Genomic DNA, 23,148 nt, shown 5'->3' with positions numbered 1-23,148 from the left:
TTTAATGTTTTGATATTTTAATCTAATAATGACACATTTAAGTAATTATTTTGGCACAATCCCAAGTGGCTACATTTGAAATCCATCACTGGTTCATCCCTTAAAAAGCATGGAAACTTCACTGCTCATCATTCAATGCATTTTTTTGCATAAACCTCTGTTTAGCAAACATAAATCTTTACAAAGCAAAAGATTTGGAAAATTCGCTTCCTTATAGTAAGAAGGTCTGACAGCTAGGATGGATGGATGGACGATAAGAAGGTTGATGCCACTCCAAGCTTGATCTGTTTAGGTTAGCTTAGCATTAATACTTAAAGCAGCAGAAAGAGCCGTGCTTTGTCAATGAGCAAATTAGGTTTTAATGTCCATTTTTGTACAAATTTAAAATGTAGATAATGTGATTATTAGAGGGTATGTGCTGGTAGGGAGGGAACGCACTCATGCAAGCACATCCAAACATTTAACATGTGATGTACCTTTAACAGAACCATGAAAACGACTTCCTCATTCGACTGTCCTTCTGAATAAGGAAGTTGAAAATTAGGTCCTTGTTGGTCCTTGACCCTACTAAAAGGTGCCATGATGAAGAGATAATGAGTGTTATTCACTTCACCTGTCATTGGTCATAATGTTATGCCTTATCGGTGTAGCCTGCTTCACAGTAATGCAAAAGTCTTGAACCACACTCATTTCTTTATATTTTGCCTCAAGGAGCCAGACGTGGGGGGGGGGGAGACACTGGCTGCTTTTTCGCTCATTTTCACTCCAATCCTTGTATGTGAGCATTTTTACAGATTTAGAGTTTTTTTTTCTTTTGTTTCTTTATTAAGCCTGTCAATGGAAAATTGTACTTAGTAGTCAGTATAATCTTTTAATGATATAAGTTTGCATATGGTACAATGCTGCATGTAATTATTTGTGTGTAGAAGTATATAGTTGGTGGCATATTGAAAGGATGTCTCATCCTAGGAGGTCTGTAACATTCTAGGGTGTTCACCCCCACATCCTAGGAGCATGAGAGTTCGTACCTTGTTTTATTGTTTTATGGTAGGATTAACGTAGCTACGTCTGTTCTAGTCTAAGTGTTTTAACTGCTGGACTTCCTCACCGTGTTATCTAGGGTGAACCATCTAGGGTGGGGGAGACTAGCTTTTGTGCTTTCATAACCCTTTGATCAGCAGGACACACACACACACACACACACACACACACACACACACACACACACACACACACACACACAGAAGTACAAAATAAAGACCGGGGCAGTGCTCAGCGCGAGTCTCTCAGTCTGGAGACTGCCCTTGCTAGCAAGAAGTTCTGTGTGTTTCTCTTCTCTGGGTCTTTACTGAAGAAGTGTTTTAGAACATTTTCCTTAACAAAGCCATATAACACTAGCCTATGAATTCTTCAAGCATAAAAAGGCACCTAACAAACCAGCACTGTGTCTACATGTGACAGACCATTTCCAAAGAACCAACAAAGTCAATATTAAAGAGCCATTAGACAAAACCTTGGCATGGTATCTAAGCAGGGTGTGTTCTTAACTGGACAAGTGGACGACAAAAGTGGCAGGCCTAAAACCTATCTACACCACATGAACATAGTGAAATAGAAAAAAAAAATCTGGAGAACTATTGCTCAAGACCACTTGAAAAAATTACATGACAGTCTGGCTCCTTGTTAGCGAAATATAAAGAAATGAGGGGACTTTTACACAGCTCTGTAAAAATGCTGCATCAGTTTTTTGAGGCTGATAGGAACACCCAATGTCCTGGAATCAGGCCACTGGTGTTCCTCTTGAACAATTGTCAGTGAGGTTTCAAATATTTACCAAAAAGCAGCTGAAAGCAACCGTCAGTACCTTCTTGCATCACACACACACCAAAGAAAATTGGCATTTTCAAATGTAATACGAGGGAATTTTAATCATCAAACTAGTCATAAGTTATTACATCAGTTATACAGATATTAAGACATCTCATTGAATTTAGGCCAACCACTTAGGTCCCACGTTATCAAAGCAACACTACTGGCATGAGCACACGAGCCACACATTAGAGGATACAGAGAAAACAAAAGTCAATGAGATCCCGTTGTGTGTTTTAACATTTCCGATTAACTGTCCACATTTTTGAGTGAAGTGAAAACTCTGCACGTGTAGCTACGCACTGTAACACAAACAAACAAACTCACAGATGAGGATAATTAAGTAATCACCATTCACGATTTCTCTACACTGCAAAGAAAGTCTGAACAAAAAAAAAACAAAAAAAACCGCTCCAGTCTTCAGGTCAGCTGTTCAGACTGTCAGCATGTCAAGCACATCTTTGATGATAGAGCTGAGATTGCACTAAGATTTGTCTTTTATTTCATTGCACTTCCCCCCCCCCCAAAAAAATGTATCTAAACATAATACACATATCGCCAATAACACCTCTCGTGGATACAACATGGAAATGTGCTAAAAGAAAACACATTAGAAAACAATGAACAAATCAGTGGTGTAAACAAAACAATGGAAAAAAGTAATTCTGCCTATCATGTGTTAGGACGCGCCGTTCAAAGGTTCCTGTTGTTTTTCATATAAAGCTGGAGAACAAAGGAATGATTACCTCCTGAGTTCTCATCGCTTTCCTTAATATCTCTGCATGAATGAGAGCTTTCTCGATTGAGCTTCCAAACAAATAAAGCTGTTAGAGTTAATAGTACACTGCTAGACATACATGACTAATGTAAAGGTGGATGAATGTTGGGAAATTTCCCACCTTAACAAACAGTGTGTAGGGGATTGAAGGCACTGTATTCAAAAGTAGGATGACTATAGTGCAGATAGAGTTACCCCAGCTATTATTAAGGGAAAAAGCACACATCAAACACTTAATTTTTGATCGGTATTTGTCAAAGTTTTGTTTTATTCTGCTAAGATGACTCGAACACATTAAAGGGAAACCCTATTTCTACTTTCTTGTTAGAGAGTAAAAATGTCCAAGGTCTTTTTAAATATAAAAAAATTTAAATAATTGATGAATCTGTGTCTATCTGAACTACTGTCGCCTATTTCCGCAATCAAGTTTCACATTGGATGGGTGTATTGCTGACTATACAAGCACAGTGCCAAATGTGAAGTTGTTTTGGATAAGGGGCGCCTCACTTAGCTGGAAGGCAAGAATGCCACGGGAACCAAAAGGTTAAAGTAGATATGTCACAGAATGAGATATTAGAAATCTGGAAAATTTAGAGCTGAACATGCACAGTAGTGAGTCCACTCAATAGCCATGGCAAGCCAAGACACCTTTCAGAGGAAGCTCATTTCCACTGCTTGTATCCACAATCTCGTTCTTTCGGTCTTCACGCCCAGCTCTAACCATAGGTGAGGACAGAAATGTAGCATGACTAGTAAATCTACAGCTTCACCTTTACACTCATTTCTTTCTTCACCACAACAGCACCTGCATCTCTTCAGACAATATGCTAGTCCCATTCTCTAGATCTAAAGATACTTGAACTCCCCTATGGGAGAAACTACTTTCCAAAGTGGAAAGAGACCTGCACCCTTTTTCGGTTGGGAACTGTGGCCTCAAACTTGGAAGTGCCAAATGTCATCCCAGCTCCAAATCATCCTAGCGCAATGTATGGCGCTTGAAAACAAAGTGTCTGGACTTCTTTAAGTTTCCTTGAAGACTTTTCACCTCTCATCCAAGAAGCTTCTTCAGTTCTAAGAGCAAATGGTGGAGAGTTCCAGATTTTAAGCCCTATTGGGAGTGTCCCCAAGAGGGTCGTGGACCCCCTGTTGATCCTCTGCCCCACACCTTTGAAAGCGGGTGTGAGGCACAATCAGTCAATGTTTCAGGTGAACCCGCTGTGAGACTAAGCCCCACCCTATCAGGTGATTTACTGAGGTCAAATGGCTCAGGATGTGAGTGGTCGTTAAGGCGTCTGGGAAGGGTTCTCAAAACTGGATTATAGATGGCAGACTGTTGGTGTCTTAAACCACCACCTCTGTTCAAAGATGGTCGTTCACAGTGGACATAGATGCTTCCTTCGCTCTTCTTTCAAACCATCTGTCTTCTCTGTCCGAAATGTGAACATTGGCATCTTCAAAAGAGAGACCTGTGTCCTTTAAATGCAGATGAATAGCTGAGTCTTGTCTTGTCGAGGTGGCTCTTCTACTCTTCACTCTTCACCAATTGCTCTTAGAACTAGAGAAGCTTCTCGGATAAGAGGTGAGATGTTTTTAAGGAAACTTAAAGAAGTCCAGACGGTTTTCTTTCCAAGCTCCTTTAACTACAATAATTTGGATGAACTGAGAACCATCCTAGCAGAAGGTCACCACCTAATGAAGTCAGAAGGACCATATGATCTACCAAGCGATAGAAGTGATCTGGGCCCACCCAGCCAGAAACAATCTACCACTTCTGTACCTGGACTCTGGTGGAGCCCTGGTTGACCATTAATTCTCCACCCCCCAAAAAAACAAACAAACATTAACTTTGATTTTATTGGAAACCTAGATATATAACTACATGTACAGAGGTGAGCCAGTTTTGGCTTTATGGTTGAATTCACTGTCAATTTGTCCTGTGCCTCTATTTTGGCTCTTCTATTTGGCAAACGCAACCGGGGTGAATGATCATACTCTATTATTGAGACCCATCTGTTATGCCTCAAATTATAGCCAAAAATGATTCCTTGATACAAATGTGAAGAAATTCAGACGATTACTCCCAAATATGTGTGGGTGAACTCGTCATCAGGGAAAAATAGTAATTTCACTTAGAGGAATTTTTTATTTTTTAAAAAAAAGCAAATGACACAGAACGGGGAACACTCTGGAACAAACACCACTTTGCACCTTCATCTTACATAAAAGATTAAATAAGCCCTCACTATTATTTTCAGTCATTTGGCCCTGAAAATTTCGTTATCAAAGTACTTCTAGCTACTTTTAAACCGGCATCAGCTGAGTTGCAACATTTACCCACAGTCTACTTCTGGAGGTTTTTCACTGCCAGTCTAATACATATAATTTCTCCCTTAATGATTACTGATAAAATAGAGATTTAAAAGCAATGTATATGCACTGACACTTTATGAAAAACACCTATGGAGACTTCATGTCATGTAAATTGACAAAAAAAAGAAGAAGCATGTAATAGCTCATTAACACCATTTCTAAACCTGATTATTATTAACTGACAGTAGACTAGACTAATATAATGTAATGTAGTCTAATATATTAAAGGGAAAGGATTAGCTTATTAAAATAATGCCAAGCATTAACTACTTAAAATGTGGGGGCAACGTTTGGCAAGGGTTAGGGTTCTATTATTTATTTATTTTTTAAAAAGAACAAAAAAGGCAAGCGTGTGGTTTATCTGAAATGAGAAAGAGGATGACTAAGTTTACTTAGCTAAGCTTCTTACAGATTTGTTATCGAATTATCTCTCTTGCATTTCTGCAACATGAATTGCACACTTCAGGAAAATATCTAACATTTTATACTTATGCTAAATTTTTACAAGGTTTTTTTTTTATTTACCACCTTCAGATTGGAGTCCAAACATTGCACAGTAGTATAAAACAAAATAATAATAATAAAAAAAAGTATACATACACCGAATCAGTATAAGGAGTAACCTTATTGGTGCGACATGTTTCTTTTCTTCTTCTTTTTTTTTTGCATATGTGATATCTGTTTGTGAAGCTGTTGTGTTATTTCTGCTAAATTTTTAGAAGATGGTGGGAAAAAGCACTTTGTACTTAATACTGCCCTTTAAACAAATACTGCATAATGGTCTATTGTAATAACAGGCATCTCAAAGTTAATTTACACTTAGAAATCAAAAGCTTCTGTCTCTTCTCGTCATAAAAACCAGCTCTGATGTTTTGTTGCACAAGATTCTCTTCATTAATCCTCTCTCACGCTCAACTTTCTGTTTATGCCCCATGAAAATTCCCATTTCCAAATTTCCATCTGTTAATATTCATAAACTCCTAAGTATTGATAGCTGCTTGCGTAAACTAAACAGAAGCGAGTCAACACTTCGATCATTTTGAGCACACAAAAAGATAACGGGTTGTCTGTTTGGGGTATAAAAATAAAAAATAAAAAAAAACTCAACCTGTCAGTGAAATGTCCTCACTTGAGCAAAGAAGAACAAAAAAAAAACAACTTTTTTTTCATGCATTTATACCCAAAGTCTTTTGGAACATGCATTTTTGTAGTCTGTAAACCCTTTTAAACAAATTCAAACCTGAAAAGACCCACAGTCCTGAGTGCTTTTAAAGAGGACATATTATATACCACTTTAACATGTTGATGCAGGCTTTACATGTCCCCGAAATGTTTAAGGTTCAGCTTATACCCCCAGTTTTCAACAGACGCTTTCAGTGCCTGTAGCTTTAAATTAAAAGTGCTGCTGGTGCCCAATCTCCTTTTCAGGAAGTGGTCTGTAAGACACACACGGGAGCAGCCGAAAGCACCACCCAGTGAGAGCAGTACAGCACAGTGTGCCACATAGACGTGAATGAGAGACTCTGATGTTTCTATCATTCTCAGTGTGATCATTTTACATGCAACACAAAGCAATCACAAACAACCACTGATTTGAGCTCATGATTATGAACCATGGATCAATTCAAAAACTGAAACTTTAGCAATGCAGCTTTAAAAACTGGCTCATAACTGGCGACAGGTTACAAGCCAGGTTGTAGTTTGTGTCTTCATATTTCACACTCATTTCATTGTCTGTAAACAAAAACTGAAGATTATGTAAATGAGGTCAGCTGTAGTGGGATTTTAAACGTGCTGAAATGCAGTACAGGGTGCGATGAGGAGAGATGCAAAGAGACGTAAAGGACCGAGCTGAGCTTGGACTAAAGCAGTAAAGGTGACATGAAAACACAGAAATGTACACCGGGGCAGGTCTGTTGTATTCAGGTGCATCTATTCACCAGTGGGGCCTGTATGTAACTACATGCAATATCTCTAGAGATGCTCTTTTGCCATCTTTTGTGGAAAAACAAAGTAGATATGCATAATATGTCCCCTTTAAAGATCAAAGTGTCCGACTGTGATTTATCTGACATCCCTCTCGTCATGGCCGTACCTGCTGATATGTAACTAAATAACAAAAAGCACTGTTAATGTCTCTGGGTTTGCTTCCAGGGAAGAAGAGAAGTCCTCAAAAGCAACACACTGTAATTCTATTCTCCGCAGCATTTCGTCTTGTAATACTTGCAGCCATCTGCCCGTTTAGCATTATACAACACCATGTCACTACAGCGGCCACTGAGACACCACAGCTACCAAAAACAGCTCCAGGGATGTGACAACATCTTATTTGTACACCTCAACATTAAGGATCAAAGTTATCCAACAAATAAACCGTGTTGTTTTTAGGTAGCGTTTTCTCTTGCTGCAACATGGCTTCAGAATAACATGCTGCTACATTTACAAAGTGCTCAAGATGGGGCTTCTTCACCGTGGTGCAAATTCCTCAGCTTCCTGTGAGGACAAGAGTGGAAAAAGGGCTCAGAAGACCTGGGGATGATAAAAGTTGAGAAACAGTTTGAGAATGAGCAGACCCTTAGTGAGGCATCATCTCCAACTCTATATTTTGGATTTATAGCAGTTAAGAGACCAGATATCCTTCTTTCTGCTGATTTACCCAAATACACTAAAAGGCATACCTGAATCCACTCTGTGTATATACAGCATATATAGGGATATGTATGTTTATAACTACAGTGTTGTGCAAATGTCTTGAGCCACCTCTCACTGCTATATATTTTCCAAAAAAATTCCAGACATTTATTGAATCCTGCAAACATACACGGAAATACAGAGTTTGTACAGTTCTAACAAGTTCAGCAACAGAGCTTCAGGCCTTTTGTTCTCTTCTCTGTCAAGATGATCCCACGCTGCTTCAATAATGTTGAGGTCTGGGCTCTGAGGAGGCATTTTATTGCGATTTTTGAATCACTTATTGCTAAAAGATGAAGCTGTTACCAATCAGACACTTTCTAGATGGTATATCATGGTGAATCAATATCTGACAATACTTATTATATTTGTTTCATCACAAATCCCACAAACCAAGGCAGCAACTCCCCCGTGTTTTACAGATGGCTGTAGACACTCACTGTTGGACCTCTTCTGACCGCCACCATACATGTTGATAATAAGTTTTAAATGTGGATCCCCTGCTCTGTGATCAGAATTTACACCAAAAATACAGAATCTGAATTCCTTTGTTTATAAGACCTGTTGCCACTGATTTTCACTCCAGCTCCTGTGTAATTACACACACCTCAGCCACTTCAGATAACAGGAGATGAAGTCCAGATGCAACTTTTAGGTCCATTTTTTCACGTTTTTGAGGCCTGCCAGGTCGTCTTTATCCAGGTTCCTTAATTTTTTTTTAGGACACACTGCACACCATGTGGAGATGTGCCAAATTTAAAGCTAATAGCTCTGTGTTGTGTAACTGTCTTATGTTTGGATTTGGGGTGTTTTTTTATAGATTCACCTCAAGGAAATGGGAACAAATAATCTTCGTGACAGGCTCCTAATAACAAAGTGCCTAAAGATACGATTTAAAATTAAACAACAAACATTAAACAAATTTCCTCTGAAAATGGTCAGGTACGAGGACTGGACTCAAAATGAGGCCAGAGAACTATTGCTAAAGATCACTTTTAAAAAATTCAAAAACATCAGTCTCAAAAGTTTTGCACAGTAATGAAGCAAAGTGTAAAGATTCCAACCTCTCTTTATCTCAAAGTGCTCTCGTCTCTGCCTCAATCTTCCTCTCTCCGTGAAGGGTGTCGGGGTCAGCCGGGGCCACCGTCTGTCTCACTGCAATCTCAGGGCCTCCGCCATAAATTCCCAACAAGTACTGCCAAGTCTCCTCTGAGATCTGACCATAGTCTGCACCTGTGGTGAAAAAACACGCAATGTCTAAAAACAGTACATTGATTTTCTACCTTTATGTCCTTTTCAACCTCCTCAGACTTACCTTGCTTTAGCTGTATATGTCCTCCTTTCATAACACCGATTTTACTGTTGTCGATGGGACCGGGTGGCTCTGGGAAAAGGAAAGTATAAAAGTATTTGGTAAAGAGAGAAAGATGGGAACTCGAATGCGCTGCTACTCATCGTACCATTGTCTTTGCCCTTCACAAAGCTCTCCCACTCTCTGAACCACTGCATGCTGATACACAGGATCACTGTTGGAGCCTCCTCAGCTTGAAACTCTTTGTTCAGCTACACACAAGAGAAAAAAAAAGTTCATTCAACACAAAGACACTTTAGCACAAAGGTAAACTTTTGCATAACACACACGTTTACCTTGATGAAGGTGTCAATTTCTGTTTTTCTGCGTTTAGCTAGAGCTTCAATCTCCACCTGACAGATTGCACACATGTAGAGGTGGTTGACTGCTGGGCCACCTCCGAAGCTGAAAGCAGAAAAAATCCGTAACAGAGAGATTAACACATGATTTGATAAGGAAGTATAAGGCCTTTTTGTTGGTCTTTACATCAATGCTGAGATGCATGTCATCTTTAAATGGGTGCTGCTGCCTAATATAATCAAAGTGGTCAACAATGTTGCTACATGACATAACCATTCAGCTCTTATGCCGAGTGACAGTTTTGGTCATTTTGATTCTAAACAGCAGCAGCGTCTGGTTTCTTTTTTAATACAGACAAAAGTACTGAGTGACACCTCTTCAACCTTTTTCAGGTATAAAAATCAAGCACCTAACCACGCAGCTTGACTTTACACACGTTGGTGAAAGAGTGGGTCATTCTAAAGCGCTCAGTGAATTCAAGTGTGGTGCTGTAATACAATGCCACCGTTGGAACAAGTCAGTTTGCGACATTTCCTTCCTCCTAGCTCAACCTCCTTGTTCTAAGTGCTATTACTGCAAAGCAGAAGTGCTTGGCACCAAAGCAACTCAGCCACAAAGTGACTGTCACTTTTGTGTGTCTGATTTCAAGAGTGCTGGTCGAGATCTGTGTAAATAGTTTTGTAAATCAGACAACTTGTTCTGTTTCACTGTATATACTGAACACTACAGGAGTGAGAAGCCTTTAATCATTAAAACCTCTTTTCTCTTGTTTACTGGATAGGGGTTTAGGTGAGCAAATTGTCTTTTGTTTGACTCTTAATTTGGTCAGGGAAGATTAGGGACCTTTGGAGATCTTTTGTTTGTTTCATTGCCATAGCTCACTGCTGAAGTCAATAAATAGCTGCATAGCATTTGCAATTGCTCTGTGTTTTGGCTCTTTCTTGGGTGGAGTTGGAGTGGGGAAATCACATTTCTTGTTACGCCCAGGTTATCCCAGGCCAAGGTCGTAACATAGTCATACTGAGGTTTGTTTGGCAGCATGGAGCACGTTTACCTGTTGTAAAGGTATTCCCACACGTTCTGGGGAACAATCACAACCAGATCATCTATGTAGTGGTATTTATTAGGAGGGATCCCTGCACAGAGATGAAACACGTTAATAAAGACAGTGCAGGCATGTTTTTCTAATCAAGACAAGTCAGTGGACGACTTAATAAAAATATTTATACCAAGCTGCAGGCTGAGCCATGAAAGTAAAGCGAGCAATTCTGATTTTAAAGAAGAGACTTATTAACCACACATACCGCCATGTTGACAAAGAAACGTGTGGTTGCTGATGGGGCCTGGCTCAGCGAAGGTGTTGAACTTGTTGAGCCATTCTCTGGAGATGTAAAACTGCAGCAGGCTGGGCTCCTTCATATTGGCCAGAGCCACCACCTTCTGCCTCTCTCTCACAGCCTCCTCGCTACTTTTCCTGCACGAGTACAATAGAAATAAATCACTTAACACATCTTGGACGAATTAGCGTAGAGTCTATGTAAATGACGCCTTTGCTCACCTATAGAACAACACATAAGCCTCTGCGTTCTGCACCACCGTCTCATGGACTTCGGTAACATACTGGTCATCAAACTCATACCACTGGCCGTTGATTACATTCTGACAGTAAGCTATGTAGTGCCCACCTGCACCCATAAACAGCATGACAAAACATATTAGAGACAGATGCTAATCGGATATGTGTTTTGCTCGCTCTGTGAGAAATATTGCCCACGGGGGAAATAATATATCAACAGGAAACTTTGTGGTCTCATACTTCCTGCAGTGCCATGGTGGCAAATGACTGACAGCAAGTCGTAAGTGGTAACTTGCGATGGACTCTCTTTAGCCAGGAAAGGTCGCATGTCGAGGCCCTCGAGCGGGAAGGACACGTGGCTGCTTATCTTGAACGAATACATGACCTCGTGCCGAAAACGTTTCAGGTGAATGCACAGAATCTATGCAGCAAATACAGGACAAAACAAGGAAATTAAAGATGGCATTATGCAGCAGATTGCAAATGAAACCGATGTGTTATCTACTGAAAGAAAGTGCTGAGCTAAAAAAAAAAAAAAAAAGTAAAAAGAAAAAAGAAAAGAAAACCGCACCTCTGGAAGTCTAAGCACTTTGCAGTATTTGACACCATTTCTCAACCTGTAGAAAAGAAAACACTGTGTGAATAAATGCATACAAGTACTCTCCTTTTAAATCAAGGATATATATTTCAAGCATTTAATTTGACGCACTTTTTACATCTCTCACAGCTGTACATGTTATCCCCTGGGAAAAAACAAAGAAAATGAATGGAAATTGAAATTCTGACATATAAACTATGCTAGTATTGGAGCATTATTAGAGCACCAATTACCTTTGAGTTCATCTGCAGCAAAAAAAGCAGCAAGGCAGTCCTCTAGTGTTACCATGGGCCCCCAAAACCAACTGGGAATACATGAGACTACAAACCTGCACAACACAAACACAAATACTCATAACAAAAAAAAAACAAAGCAAGCTGGAGAAATATTAGCTTTAAAAGGCAACTCTAAACTTCAGCGCAGTTGATCACATAGTGAAAATGTTTCCCCTTTTTCAATTAGTCATTTTTAATCATTCTTACTAATAAGCCTGAATATTCTTTAAGCTTGATTCTCAGACAAAACAAAGTGAGTTAGAGGATGGACTGATGTGAAAGTTAGAACATCTGGAAAACTGCAATTCCTTGAAATGGCCGTTTGGGGCTGGCTCCAAAAGCGAGTCAAAATTATATTTATTGTATTAAGAATTAAGGTTATTGGGGGCGTGACTTAATAACTGGAAATCTTAAGGTTACAGATGTCCGCTATAATCACTAGAGTCTTTGCAAAGACTCCACCAGAGCTAATTAAAGCTAACTGAAGTCACTCGCCCTTTCTGAGGCGACTTTGGGTTAATTTGATAAGAATTACCTGCCAATAACTAAAAAATGGAGTAACAATTCATCCAAAAGCACTCATATAAATAATTATAAATCACTCAAGTGTTTTCCATTGTAACCACCAAATTTCCATTGGAGAATAGCTTCAAATCATAATGTAATTTTGTTGCTTTTATTTTGAAGGCGGATGTCTGTTTTTTAAGTAGTTTTTAAAAATGACTTTGACTTCTAAGAATTTATTTACTGAAGTTGGAGGTAAAGTTGTATGCTTAGTTTGTGTAGAGCAGATTAGTGTGATTCACCACTGAATCACCACGATGAAAAGATGAATACAAGATGAAACACGTAGACTTGAAGAACTTGACTGTTTTAGAGAGTGAAAGTTTTAAACATCCACGTATGGGGTGGTCAAGACCAGCTTTGTGAGTTCCCACAAAAACAACTGAAAAACAGTAAAAATATTCTCAGTAAGAATATTTTTACTTTTTGGGCCGGACTAACACACCTTGATAAAACAGCATTTGAAAATGTGCAAACTGTTAACAGGAAAGAACGAGGACATTTCGGGGAAATCTAAAGCTTCGGCTGAAAACAAAGCAGACAATTTTGACTTTTTCTCCTTGCCACCGGATGAGAAATGTGATATCTGCAACACAGCCCAATATAAGTCTATGTACACGTGAAACAAGAGAGTTTGACATCATGGAGGAGCTGGAGTGATTCGTCCATGACGGTAACCGCATGCTTGGATAGGCTGGAGCTGAAACGGCACAAACTGGCAGGTGTTACAACGAATGGCTGTCTAAATCTGAAGAAAGATAAAGTGACTGAAATGAACACAGAACTGAAATTGATGTTTTTGCACACCAGGAAGTGTTGTGTAAGTCATTGCTAAAAATGAACCATGTTGCAAGAGCAAAAGCACCGAATCATTAGTATTTCACATCATCATCACTGCTGGATCTTTATTGCTCTCTCATAGAGGAGAGATTTCCGTGTATCAGAAGACGCTCTTTGGCTCTACCTTCATATGTCAATAAATATGCTTAGTGACTAAGTTTAACAAATCCCCCCTCAGTGATGATCACCTGTCTGCTGTCCTTCATATTTCTACCTGCAGCGCTCCACAACAGTCCCAGTTTCTCATGGGGAAAAAGCTGACCCCTGTGTTAGCTGATAACAGCATTGTCAAAACACGGCCACTTCTGTTTCCATAATATCAAGATTGCAACAGCCGTGAAGGTAAAAGTCAAAGCTTTGAAACAAGACTTCATAAACTAGTCTGTGCCATCACAGCAGAGTAGTAATGTGAACATGAATTTTTGAGCTATGATGACGCAAACAAAGCGTAGGAGTATGACCTTATAGGTCAGATCTTATCTGCACTCCTTCCTGAGGGAGATATCTGGCTCTTTAGTCTCCGGATGCTCTGCCTGTATAGTGCCAACATACGTGCACAGGTAGTTTGATGGTGATTTTTGGAAAAATACACTTACCAATGAGACCGAACCAAAAGAGTACCGTAATTGTCGGGCTATAAGCCGCTACTTTTTGCACAAGCGTTGAACCCTGCCGCTTTTAGTCAGGTGCGGCTTTTCTATGGATTATCCATGAGTTTTGTCATATCATAAGACGATTTTTTTGTTTGTTCCGCTGTTGTACGGCACTACGTTGCCTGGCGGAAGGGCATATGATCAGACACACAGTATCGGGGTTCAAGAGTGGTATGTTGGTCACATGTCCATCCGCCAGGCAACGTAGTGCCGTACGAAGTAGCGCGAAAAACAAAATTCAAAGTAGCGCTACGCATTCAGCGGGAGTCGTGGATGACGAGCGGCGATAAACTTGCGAAAAGCAAGTTATGCTCAACTCCACCGGTGGATTCTGACAGCGTGGAAAAGTGTGAAAACATCCACGATCACCAACGGATTTCGAAGGGCTGGACTGCTGCATGATGGAGAGGAGGACACCGCCACGGCCCTTCAGAGGGTGTTCGACTCTGACACTGACAACGAGGATTTCTTTGGTTTTGAAAGTGACAACAAAGGAGAGAAGCGGAGAGTGGATGACGAAGCCATCCTGAGCCTGTTAGTATCCGACACTGGAGGAGAGGACTTTGGTGGTTTTAGTGCGCAGGAAGATGGTGGTGAATGACTGACTTTTCTTGTTAAAGCCGTGTCACTGCACCTGAGCCTAAAAGGTAGGCCGAATCTATTTTTCTGGTGTGCTGTAGGTTATTGTTATGTACTACATTTGTTACTCGTTTATGAAGCACAGCACATGTTTCGTACTTGTAATTACCGCTACTTTTACATATACCTAAAAAGTTGTGCAAATATGTACCCGTAACTTGTTTTTCAAAATATTAATAAAAGTGATGTCTCCAAACAGCCATCTCTTTCCTGACAATTCCCTTTGTGTATATTCTCTTACATATGATAAGTCAACATTGAAACACCTGCGGCTTTTAGTCAGGTGCGGCTAATGTATGTACAAAACAGGATTTTCCCCTGATTTTAGCTTGTGCGGCTAATACTTAACACACTGTTTGCTGCTATAACTACACATGTTTCTTTTTCAGCTATTTATTTATGAGTGACTTATGTATGTATGTATGTATATATATATGTATATATTGTACTATTCTTAGTTAGTGTATTGTCTGTCTTGTCTTAATGTTGGTTTATAATGGAGCACTGTAACAAAAAATAATTTCCCCCAGGGATCAATAAAGTATTCTGATTCTGATTCTGATATTCAGGTGCGCTTTGTAGTCCGGGAAATACAGTAATGTTTTAAGCCAAAAAACAAAAACAGTAATGAGTTCAAAGATGCTCTAAGTCAGCAGAATTTTTTAAAAAGAGAATAAATCTGGGTTAAACAATAAAAGCCCTCTTCCACCATTGCTTGAGTGTTATTATGAAATCAAAGGAGTAGCTTTTAAAGGGAACCCCGGCTATTAACACATGTTTGCGCTAAAATATGCACTGTGCTTCCAATAACATATATGTGGTATTAAAATACGCCAAATGTTTTCCTTTTAGGCACATTTTATACAAAACCGATTTACCAGTAGGCCGCCATTGTTATTTACTTCTCAGTGCACTCTGGGTCTCTGTCGGGGATGCATAATTTGGCACGACACCATTGCCACTGGCAAGCAGTAGCTGCATAGACACCAGTAGTTTTCCCTCACTTTCACATCCTTGTGTGACGGATTGTTTTCATCTTCATCTAAACTAAGTATTGGTTGACTATTTTCATCCTCTCTCAGATTGTTCTGGTTCAAACTGGAAAGGTTGAACAGAACCCATTTCCAGGGCACTGCTAACTGTTAACTCGATGCGGTGCAACCGTGTGACGTCACTATCCAGAGTATTTTTGCTGAAAAGTGTAAGTGTAGTGCTTTTCAGAGCCACCTTAAGTTTACCAAATCTGTCCAACCAATGAGTAACTGAGTGACTCTAGATGGCCTCTCTACATGTCCTACACACAAACTTTATCTGTTTATCAGCACATTTTCAGAAAAAAATGTGATAAATCATTGAAGGAAGTTATCTATGAGGCATCACCTGCAATACACTTCCTCTAACTAGCAAAGTGATTGCTAGTTAGAGGAAATAAACTATTCATTTTTTAGATCTATTTAGTTTATAGATCTGGCATAGCACATGCGTTCATCTTCATCATCGAACACACAGACACGTGTTGCAGCACCTACTGAAAAGACTAGCTAAATAAGAAGCTTTTGTAGTTTTATGATTCGTTTTCAGGAAATACCGACAGGCCAAGCAAGTTTCTACTCGCTGTTAATTCTGTAAAAATGTTACCTTGCAGGCATATAGAAAGCTTATCTAACTACATCTGAAGTTACAGGAAACTAAAGTCAGAAACATACCAGATTAAAAGTATATCGGTAACATCAGCAGTCAACATTATGCACAACTAAGGGTCAAACATGCAAACGTCGTCTCAGCCTTTTTCAATTATATTTCATTCACTGACCGCCGTATGGAGTCCATGATGTAGGAGATCCACCCCTGCGAGCCGTAAGTGTCAGGGCACACACCAGTCTTCACCGGCAGGTTCTGATGGATGGATGAATGGAGCTTTGCTAGGTCTTCTTTACCAGGAATAGGGAGGGATAAGTCCTGGAAGGTTTCCACTGTAGTTGAGACCTGTACCAAATTCAGAGAACCAGTTTAAACAGCATACCTCTAGCAGTAAAAGAGCAATTATGAATGTGTTTTAATCACTCTAATTACACAAAAAAGTCTGTATAATACTGAAATGAAATAATTGCACAAGTCACTTCATTTCATTTAAACCTGCTTTGATAGGAAATGTAATATAATTTAACAAATAAACATATTTTATCAAGCGTATACTCTACCTCCCCCTTGTGTTCAAATATGTGAAGTGCATCTTACCCTGTCACAGGTCAAACACTGGACTAGACTGAGGATCGAACCATCAAAGATGTCCGAGATCACACTGCGATAGTGAGACTGTTTTTTCTTCCTGGCACTGAGCAGCAGCTGAGCTGGAAGACACATGATGGGAGGGAGGGCTGGCTTCAGAAGACAAAGGCAGAGAGCATCTCAAAGAGTGCCACCTTAACTAACATCTTTGTAACTGTGTATACTCAAACTGAAAATGACTTTCAGATACTATTCATCAGCTACACATACCTTTTAATGCCTGCCACTAATTCATTCATCCTTCACTTGTCCAGTTTTCTCATTTTTTAAAGGCCACACTGCACACCATGATGAGACATCCCAAGTTTTCAGCTAATATGTGTCAAAGTACTACTTTATGCCTATCAAACTGTGTTATCATTGACATTTTAAATTCAGCCAAAGAAATGGGAATAAATTATGTGGGTTTTTTTCAACCGACTGACGGTTTGAATGATACACGAGTCACGTGAGCCTCCACAGTCACCTGACCTAAACCTTGGAGTGAAAATGAGTGTAAAAGCAGCCAACATCTCCAAAAATAAAAAACTTAGAAAGACTCAAGAACTCCACTTTGGACAGTGTGATTCTACAGGCAAAGACTCGCCTGCTTCATATGTGAAACATTAAGAAGCATCCTATGTTGTTTACTTACAGTTCTGTACATGCGACTACCACGGTAGTGCGGTAAAAATGTGTTTTACCGAGGCAAATGTTTCTCAACCTGGGGACTCTGTTAAAATTGTGAAGCATCTTGAGCAGTCTATGAGAAATTTTCTCACCTTTTTTGAAGGAGTATGCAGGTCCTGAAGAGCGGAGAGGGCTGGACCGGGGGGGACTGGAGGACAGTTTGGGATGCAGCTCTTGAAGGGTGCGCACAGGACTGCAGGGAGTGGACTGGGGCTGGGTCATCGATGCTTCATTGTCTGGCTCTAGAAAACATCACAGTGGAAACACAAACTTAATGATAACTGATGATATTCTACAATACATAACTGAATAATCCAATATATAAATATATAGATATATAAATATATAAAATCACTGTATTCCTGCTGGTCTTGTACCTGAGCTGTTGTTGCTCGGGACTTGACTTTGCCCTGTGTTAGACGTCTGATGGTTTTCCTGACTTTGGACCTCTGTGTTTGGGGCTGCAGGCTCCTCTTCATCCTCCGCCCTCCTTTCTGGAAACCCTTCCTCAACTGCTGTGTCCACATCAGCATCTTCATCCATCTCTTGTGAGCCTCCATGGAGCGGGGAGCCGGGTAACCTCCTTTCTTTAAGCCTCTCCTTCTCAGAGATCACTGTACCACTACTGACGTCCCCCATTCCACCTGCCGGTGACCGTATCCCATCACACTCATCCTGGATGAGCAGCTCGCTGTCACCCACCCCTCCTCCCTCCCCTCGGTCACTACTGGAGCCAGAGTCACAGGAGAGGAACTCATCCTCAGAGGGGGAGCGGTCTCCGTCTCTTCTGTCCTCCCCGTCGCTCCCGTCGTAGCCCACGCTACACTCCGACAGAGGCTCCTTCAGCTCTTCGTGTAGCTGGTCCATCAGACAGCGCAAGAACTCCTGAGTGTCCTGGACAACACAGAAACCTTATATTAACTGCATGGATAGGGCCGCATTCACAGAGAACATTTGTAAATGGACAATAGATAAACACAAATATTGCAAGCAAAAAGACAGAAACATTGGAGTAACAAGAAATCGGTTTGCACATTAGCGAGATACCATGTGCCGATCACAGCCACTGCGTAAACAGACAAATCAAACATTAACTAAGCCACCGAGAAAATATGGAAAAAATAACAAGAAACTGGATTGGAGATATCTCGATACTGTGTGACTGTCTGCATTTTCTCTTTAAATAGGATCAGACAAACTAAAATACTAAGTCTGACTTGAAGTTTATCCTTAGACGTGCCATGAAACATAACTGGGTAAAAATGAAGCCCTCGGTCTTTTCAGTATTCAAATATGAAGGATACAGAACAACAGAAGTAAAGCCTGTGTTATTCCAAGGAGCAGTTATCTTTCAGATTAAGCAGCCTCTCAGAAGGGAAAGGGAAATTCAATTCCTGTCTTTATGTTAAAAGAAAAAAAATCCATTTCCTATTACTTTGTCTAGTTCCCCCTCCAGACAAATGGCATTTGACGGAAGGCTTGTAGTCTAACAATGAAAGTGATTAAAGATAAAGGAAAACAGGAATTAACACTAATGTGGATTTCTCTTTGTCAAAGGCCAATCAACCATGTTTGTGTACTTGCTTTAACTGCCACAAGGGGGAGACAAACTGCAGATTTAAAACTGAGTCAAAAATAATGGACTGCACTTTAAAATACACAACCGAGTAATCTTGTGAAAAGCATTTTTTGCAAATCCAAGGGTTTAATGATATAAAATCCAATAAAAGGACAGTGTCAAGATGCTGTTGAAGCATGCCGGGTGGACAGCCCTACCTGCTGAGCGTAACCACGAAACATGGGGTTCACCAGTTTGATGCCGTGGGACAGGCTGGTAGGGACAACATAGCTGGGCCTGAGAGGGGAGCAGTAATAAGAGACATGCAATTATGTTTTCATTTTAATGACTAAACACTAGTTTGTTGTCCAGTTTACATACAATCACTGTGATGCTTTAATTACCGTTTTTTATGCCAGAGTTCTGAGATGAGTTTCTGGTAGCTCTTACACAAAGCAGGCTTCTTGTCAGTCCTTACCAATCCACCGCAGTCCAGAAAAAACTGAGTGAGAGGAGGGCTAATGAGGGGGCAGAGGGACAGCTGAGGTTAAAGCACCTCTAACATTAGTAGTAGATGTAAAACAAAAGAGAAGCTTTATTGTTTGACTGAAATATGTCCAATGATTAACCTGATTAAAACCAAAACAAACATTAAAGTTGTTCTACATTTTAGGAGGAAAAGCACGCACCAGTTGGACAGGGCTTGAAGAGCTGCGTTCATGTAGCAGGAATTTCCAATGTTTTTCATTCCTGTCAACCCTACAAACAAAGATCCAAAAAAAGATCACCAATCATGAAACACTTTATCCTCTCAGAAAGCGTTCAAACTAAACATCTTAGACATAAAGACTGCTGTACAAGTCAGAGAGAAAAGAAAAACCTTCAAGGCCTGAATAAAAAGAAACCAGGGCAACTTTGACCACCAGTCTAGAAATGTTTGAAGCTGATCAAGCATGCATGCATATATACCTCTGGGTTTAAGCTCATCCTCTTCTGACTCTGAGCCTTCTTCTTCGGCCACAGCAATCGGTACCGCTTTGAGTGGGTGACCAACTGTCTGGGGAGAGGTTTCCTAGAAAGAGAATAAACAAATATTATAAGCATCTTGTGTGTGTGTGTGTGTGTATTTCTTGTTCTTATGTTAAAATGTAAATTCCACTAGTAAGACACTTAACATAAAAACATGAGCTGGGTTGAACTCATACCTGCTCTGTAGCTTTACAGAGGTGTGCTGCAGCAGCTACGGGCACCAGGGCCGGCCTGTGCTCCAGAAACACCTCTCGCTCACACACATAACACCAGATCCTGAACGTTGTCAGATTCACGGTAAGGTTGTGCTTCTTAGCCTAAAAAGGAAGCACACAATCTGCTTATAGACTACTAATTTAAAAAAAGGGGCTTGCAAATAAATTTTGTATGAAAGGGCCGTACCTGTGCATGCAGGGTGCTGTGATCAGAGTAGGACTCTCCGCACCCGACATACGGGCAGTCACTCTGCAAATCAGACACAATGTAAGATAGGATCTCCTTCCTTTTTGCTTCTCTGTTCAGAATCCAAAAATCAATCAACACCCTTTATCGCTTTCCTGAACTGAAGAGGAACTGCATTTTTAAGCACATTTATACTCCACGCTAACATTAATTATACAGCATTCACCTGGCCCTCCAGTGTCTGATGATATATGCTAAGCGCAGTGTTGGCTTAGAAGTTAAGCCACCTTTTAGCTTTATAGCTAACTATTTGAGATAATAACGTAAGGTATTTAACAGGATCTAAGTCCTAACCTTACCTGTAGACAGGCCCACAGGTTTGGACCACCAGCTCCACATGACTGACAAGTTCCCTACAGGCAATATTAACACAACATAGTAAAGAAGAAGAAGTTTATATGCATGGATATTACATGAGCACAACACAGCTGAAGTGCTTATTTCAGTCGCCATCCACAACAGGGTATATTTTACATCTGACAGCAGCTTCACTGTATGAAAAGCGCACCTTAGACTTCTGCAGAAGGTCCTCCTTTGTCACCTCGCCTATTGAATCGAGGTGGAGGCAAACGTCTTGTTCAGCCATAGTTACCAACTATCTTCTTCTGGTGGACGTCTGCAAACGTGACAGGCCATTAATAGCAATAAAGTCTTCAGAAAGGGGCTGCTGTAAGCTAACGCTAGCTCCATCACCTCAACACCAAATACACAGACAGACATCGCACTCACCTCGTCTCTGGCTGATAGCTCAAAAGCAGATGCAGCAGCAGCTGTAGTCTGTCATTACCGCGAAGACAACAAGCCCCTAAACAGAAGCTGTCAACCCTGCAAAGGTAAAGGCCTTCTGTTTACCCACCAAAGCTCACGAAACATCTCCTGGCCCGCAGCGACGTGCTTTACAAAGGGCTCACAAACAGGAGCGGCTACCGCGACCCGAAATCTTACTTTTCATGTCCGTGCAAACAGCTCGTGCTGAATGCGAGCAGGTGACAGTATGCTAGCAAGACACCGAGGAGGTGACGCGATATCCCGGCAAACCATCCCCAAACAACCTCCCCCCCGCGCCACCTCCATCTGCAGAGAGGCCCGGCACGGCACGCACGACCACTGGGAACGACGTCAGGCTGAAGGAGGAGACGTCAGCCCCGGCCACCGTTAGGTCAGCACATGCAAATTCAGTTCCGCTGATGAAAATGAAGGCTCTCTTCTTTTTTAATAATAGATCTGTTTCCTGATTAACATTTGATTCATAACTATTTTATTTGTATATATAGATACATTCAGATTCATAAACCGCAAAGTGCGCTTCGATTTCGTAAAAGTCCCTATTTACGGAAGTGACATAATACTGTACGTATGTCAGAGGTACGTAAGTTAAATGGGTCCCTCGAGTCCATCGGTTGACTGTTTACAGTGCCGTGAAAAAACGAGTGTGTCTCCTTCCCCATTTGTCTTTTCTTGTTTAGTTTAGTTTTTCTTGTTTGATTGTTTGGTTTTGTTTTGTTCTTTTGTTTTTTGTACGGGGCTCATATTTGTCACATTTTCTTTTCACAATTTCAGACAATTTAAATGAAGCTAGAGTAATGTTTGGCCTCTGGCATTCAAAGATTTCTTTACACAGATTATGAGTGGAGATAGGTTCAGGCACTAAGTAATATATGAACATATATACAATATTTTTTGTATAGATACAAAAAAATAAACAAATAAGTAGATTAAAATAACATACATGAAATTCACCTAGGACCTGCACAAAATATAATTTTACAGGTTTACCATATTTGACCCACTTATCCCACAGTTTTAATCAAAATCATTTTTCTTAAGAGAAAGAAAGTAGTCCTTTCCATAGTATAAATGTCACGTGAGTGCTTTTTTCTATGCAGCTGTCAGGACACCAAATATATATTCATCAGGGCATCTTAGCCGAAATTATCAAGCAAATGTTAATGTTATGCAGTGAAATCCCAAAATAAATATAAAATGTAGTACTTAAATGATGTTTTAAAAGTGAGTCTGGGGAAGGGGACAGCAGTCCCAACAACAGTGTCACGGTTTGGCAGAAGTAGGACCCAAATGCAGGACTTTCTGAATGTAGACAATGTGTTTATTTACAGCAAAGAATACCAACAAAAGTACTAATAATTCACAGTGTGTGAATTCTCTGTGCGACAGTTCCTCAATTCCCATGCAGTGATTTTCCTCCGTGGTCCACGGTAAATGTTCCTCTATCCTCTGAGTCTATGTACATAGGTGCCCAGCTCCCGCCACACGTTTCTGCAATCCTCCTGGAAACAAGAGACACTTCAGTTAGTACATCTTCACCTTATGAGCAGGAGAACTGTGTTCCTAATACAACGAACCTGCGCCTAGCACTGCTCCGCTACTCTCTTAAGTAGTGCTTCCTTGACAAGGCTGATCAGTAATAGGTGATATTTCCACTGCACAAGACACTTACAAATGTGGATTGCACAACACTGGACATTATATTTCTTCATTTCCATTTAATACTTGTACGGCTGCTGTTATTGTATATATATATTTATATTTCTTCATACATTCTTATATATTTCTATACTGTGTATTGTGTATTTTGTTGTACAGTTATTTTCTTTTCAATTTTAACTTATATATTTT

At 40.3% G+C, this 23,148-nt stretch overlaps 1 protein-coding gene across 4 annotated transcripts; it reads right to left on the bottom strand.

Moving 5' to 3' along the window:
• Window positions 1–1,900: 1,900 nt before the first annotated feature.
• usp20 (ubiquitin specific peptidase 20) lies at window positions 1,901–21,827 on the bottom strand. 4 transcript variants are annotated; one of them, XM_004549807.4, is made up of 26 exons: window positions 21,457–21,827; window positions 21,241–21,336; window positions 21,020–21,127; window positions 20,811–20,864; window positions 20,452–20,514; window positions 20,226–20,366; window positions 19,990–20,092; window positions 19,710–19,779; window positions 19,425–19,538; window positions 19,239–19,317; window positions 17,840–18,356; window positions 17,555–17,704; window positions 16,743–16,855; window positions 16,318–16,490; window positions 11,767–11,861; window positions 11,645–11,678; window positions 11,507–11,552; window positions 11,176–11,356; window positions 10,918–11,044; window positions 10,664–10,833; window positions 10,414–10,495; window positions 9,356–9,464; window positions 9,169–9,271; window positions 9,024–9,092; window positions 8,773–8,941; window positions 1,901–7,546 (listed from the first exon to the last, which is right to left on the bottom strand). In XM_004549807.4, the coding sequence occupies exons 3-25, from the start codon at window positions 21,095–21,097 to the stop codon at window positions 8,784–8,786; spliced, it is 2,829 nt and encodes a 942-aa protein (XP_004549864.2). In that variant the 5' UTR covers window positions 21,098–21,127; window positions 21,241–21,336; window positions 21,457–21,827; the 3' UTR covers window positions 1,901–7,546; window positions 8,773–8,783. The 4 variants fall into 4 exon arrangements, with proteins under 4 accessions (XP_004549864.2, XP_076742769.1, XP_004549865.2 ...); XM_076886654.1 differs by having other exon boundaries at window positions 21,241–21,827; XM_004549808.4 differs by having other exon boundaries at window positions 1,901–7,510; window positions 21,241–21,827.
• Between the last annotated feature and the right edge of the window lie 1,321 nt (window positions 21,828–23,148).

Source organism: Maylandia zebra, linkage group LG7, assembly GCF_041146795.1.
Source record: "Maylandia zebra isolate NMK-2024a linkage group LG7, Mzebra_GT3a, whole genome shotgun sequence".
Classification (NCBI taxonomy): Eukaryota; Metazoa; Chordata; class Actinopteri; order Cichliformes; family Cichlidae; genus Maylandia; species Maylandia zebra.
Note: the sequence above shows the minus strand (reverse complement) of the source record. Positions and strands in the feature narration are given on the sequence as shown.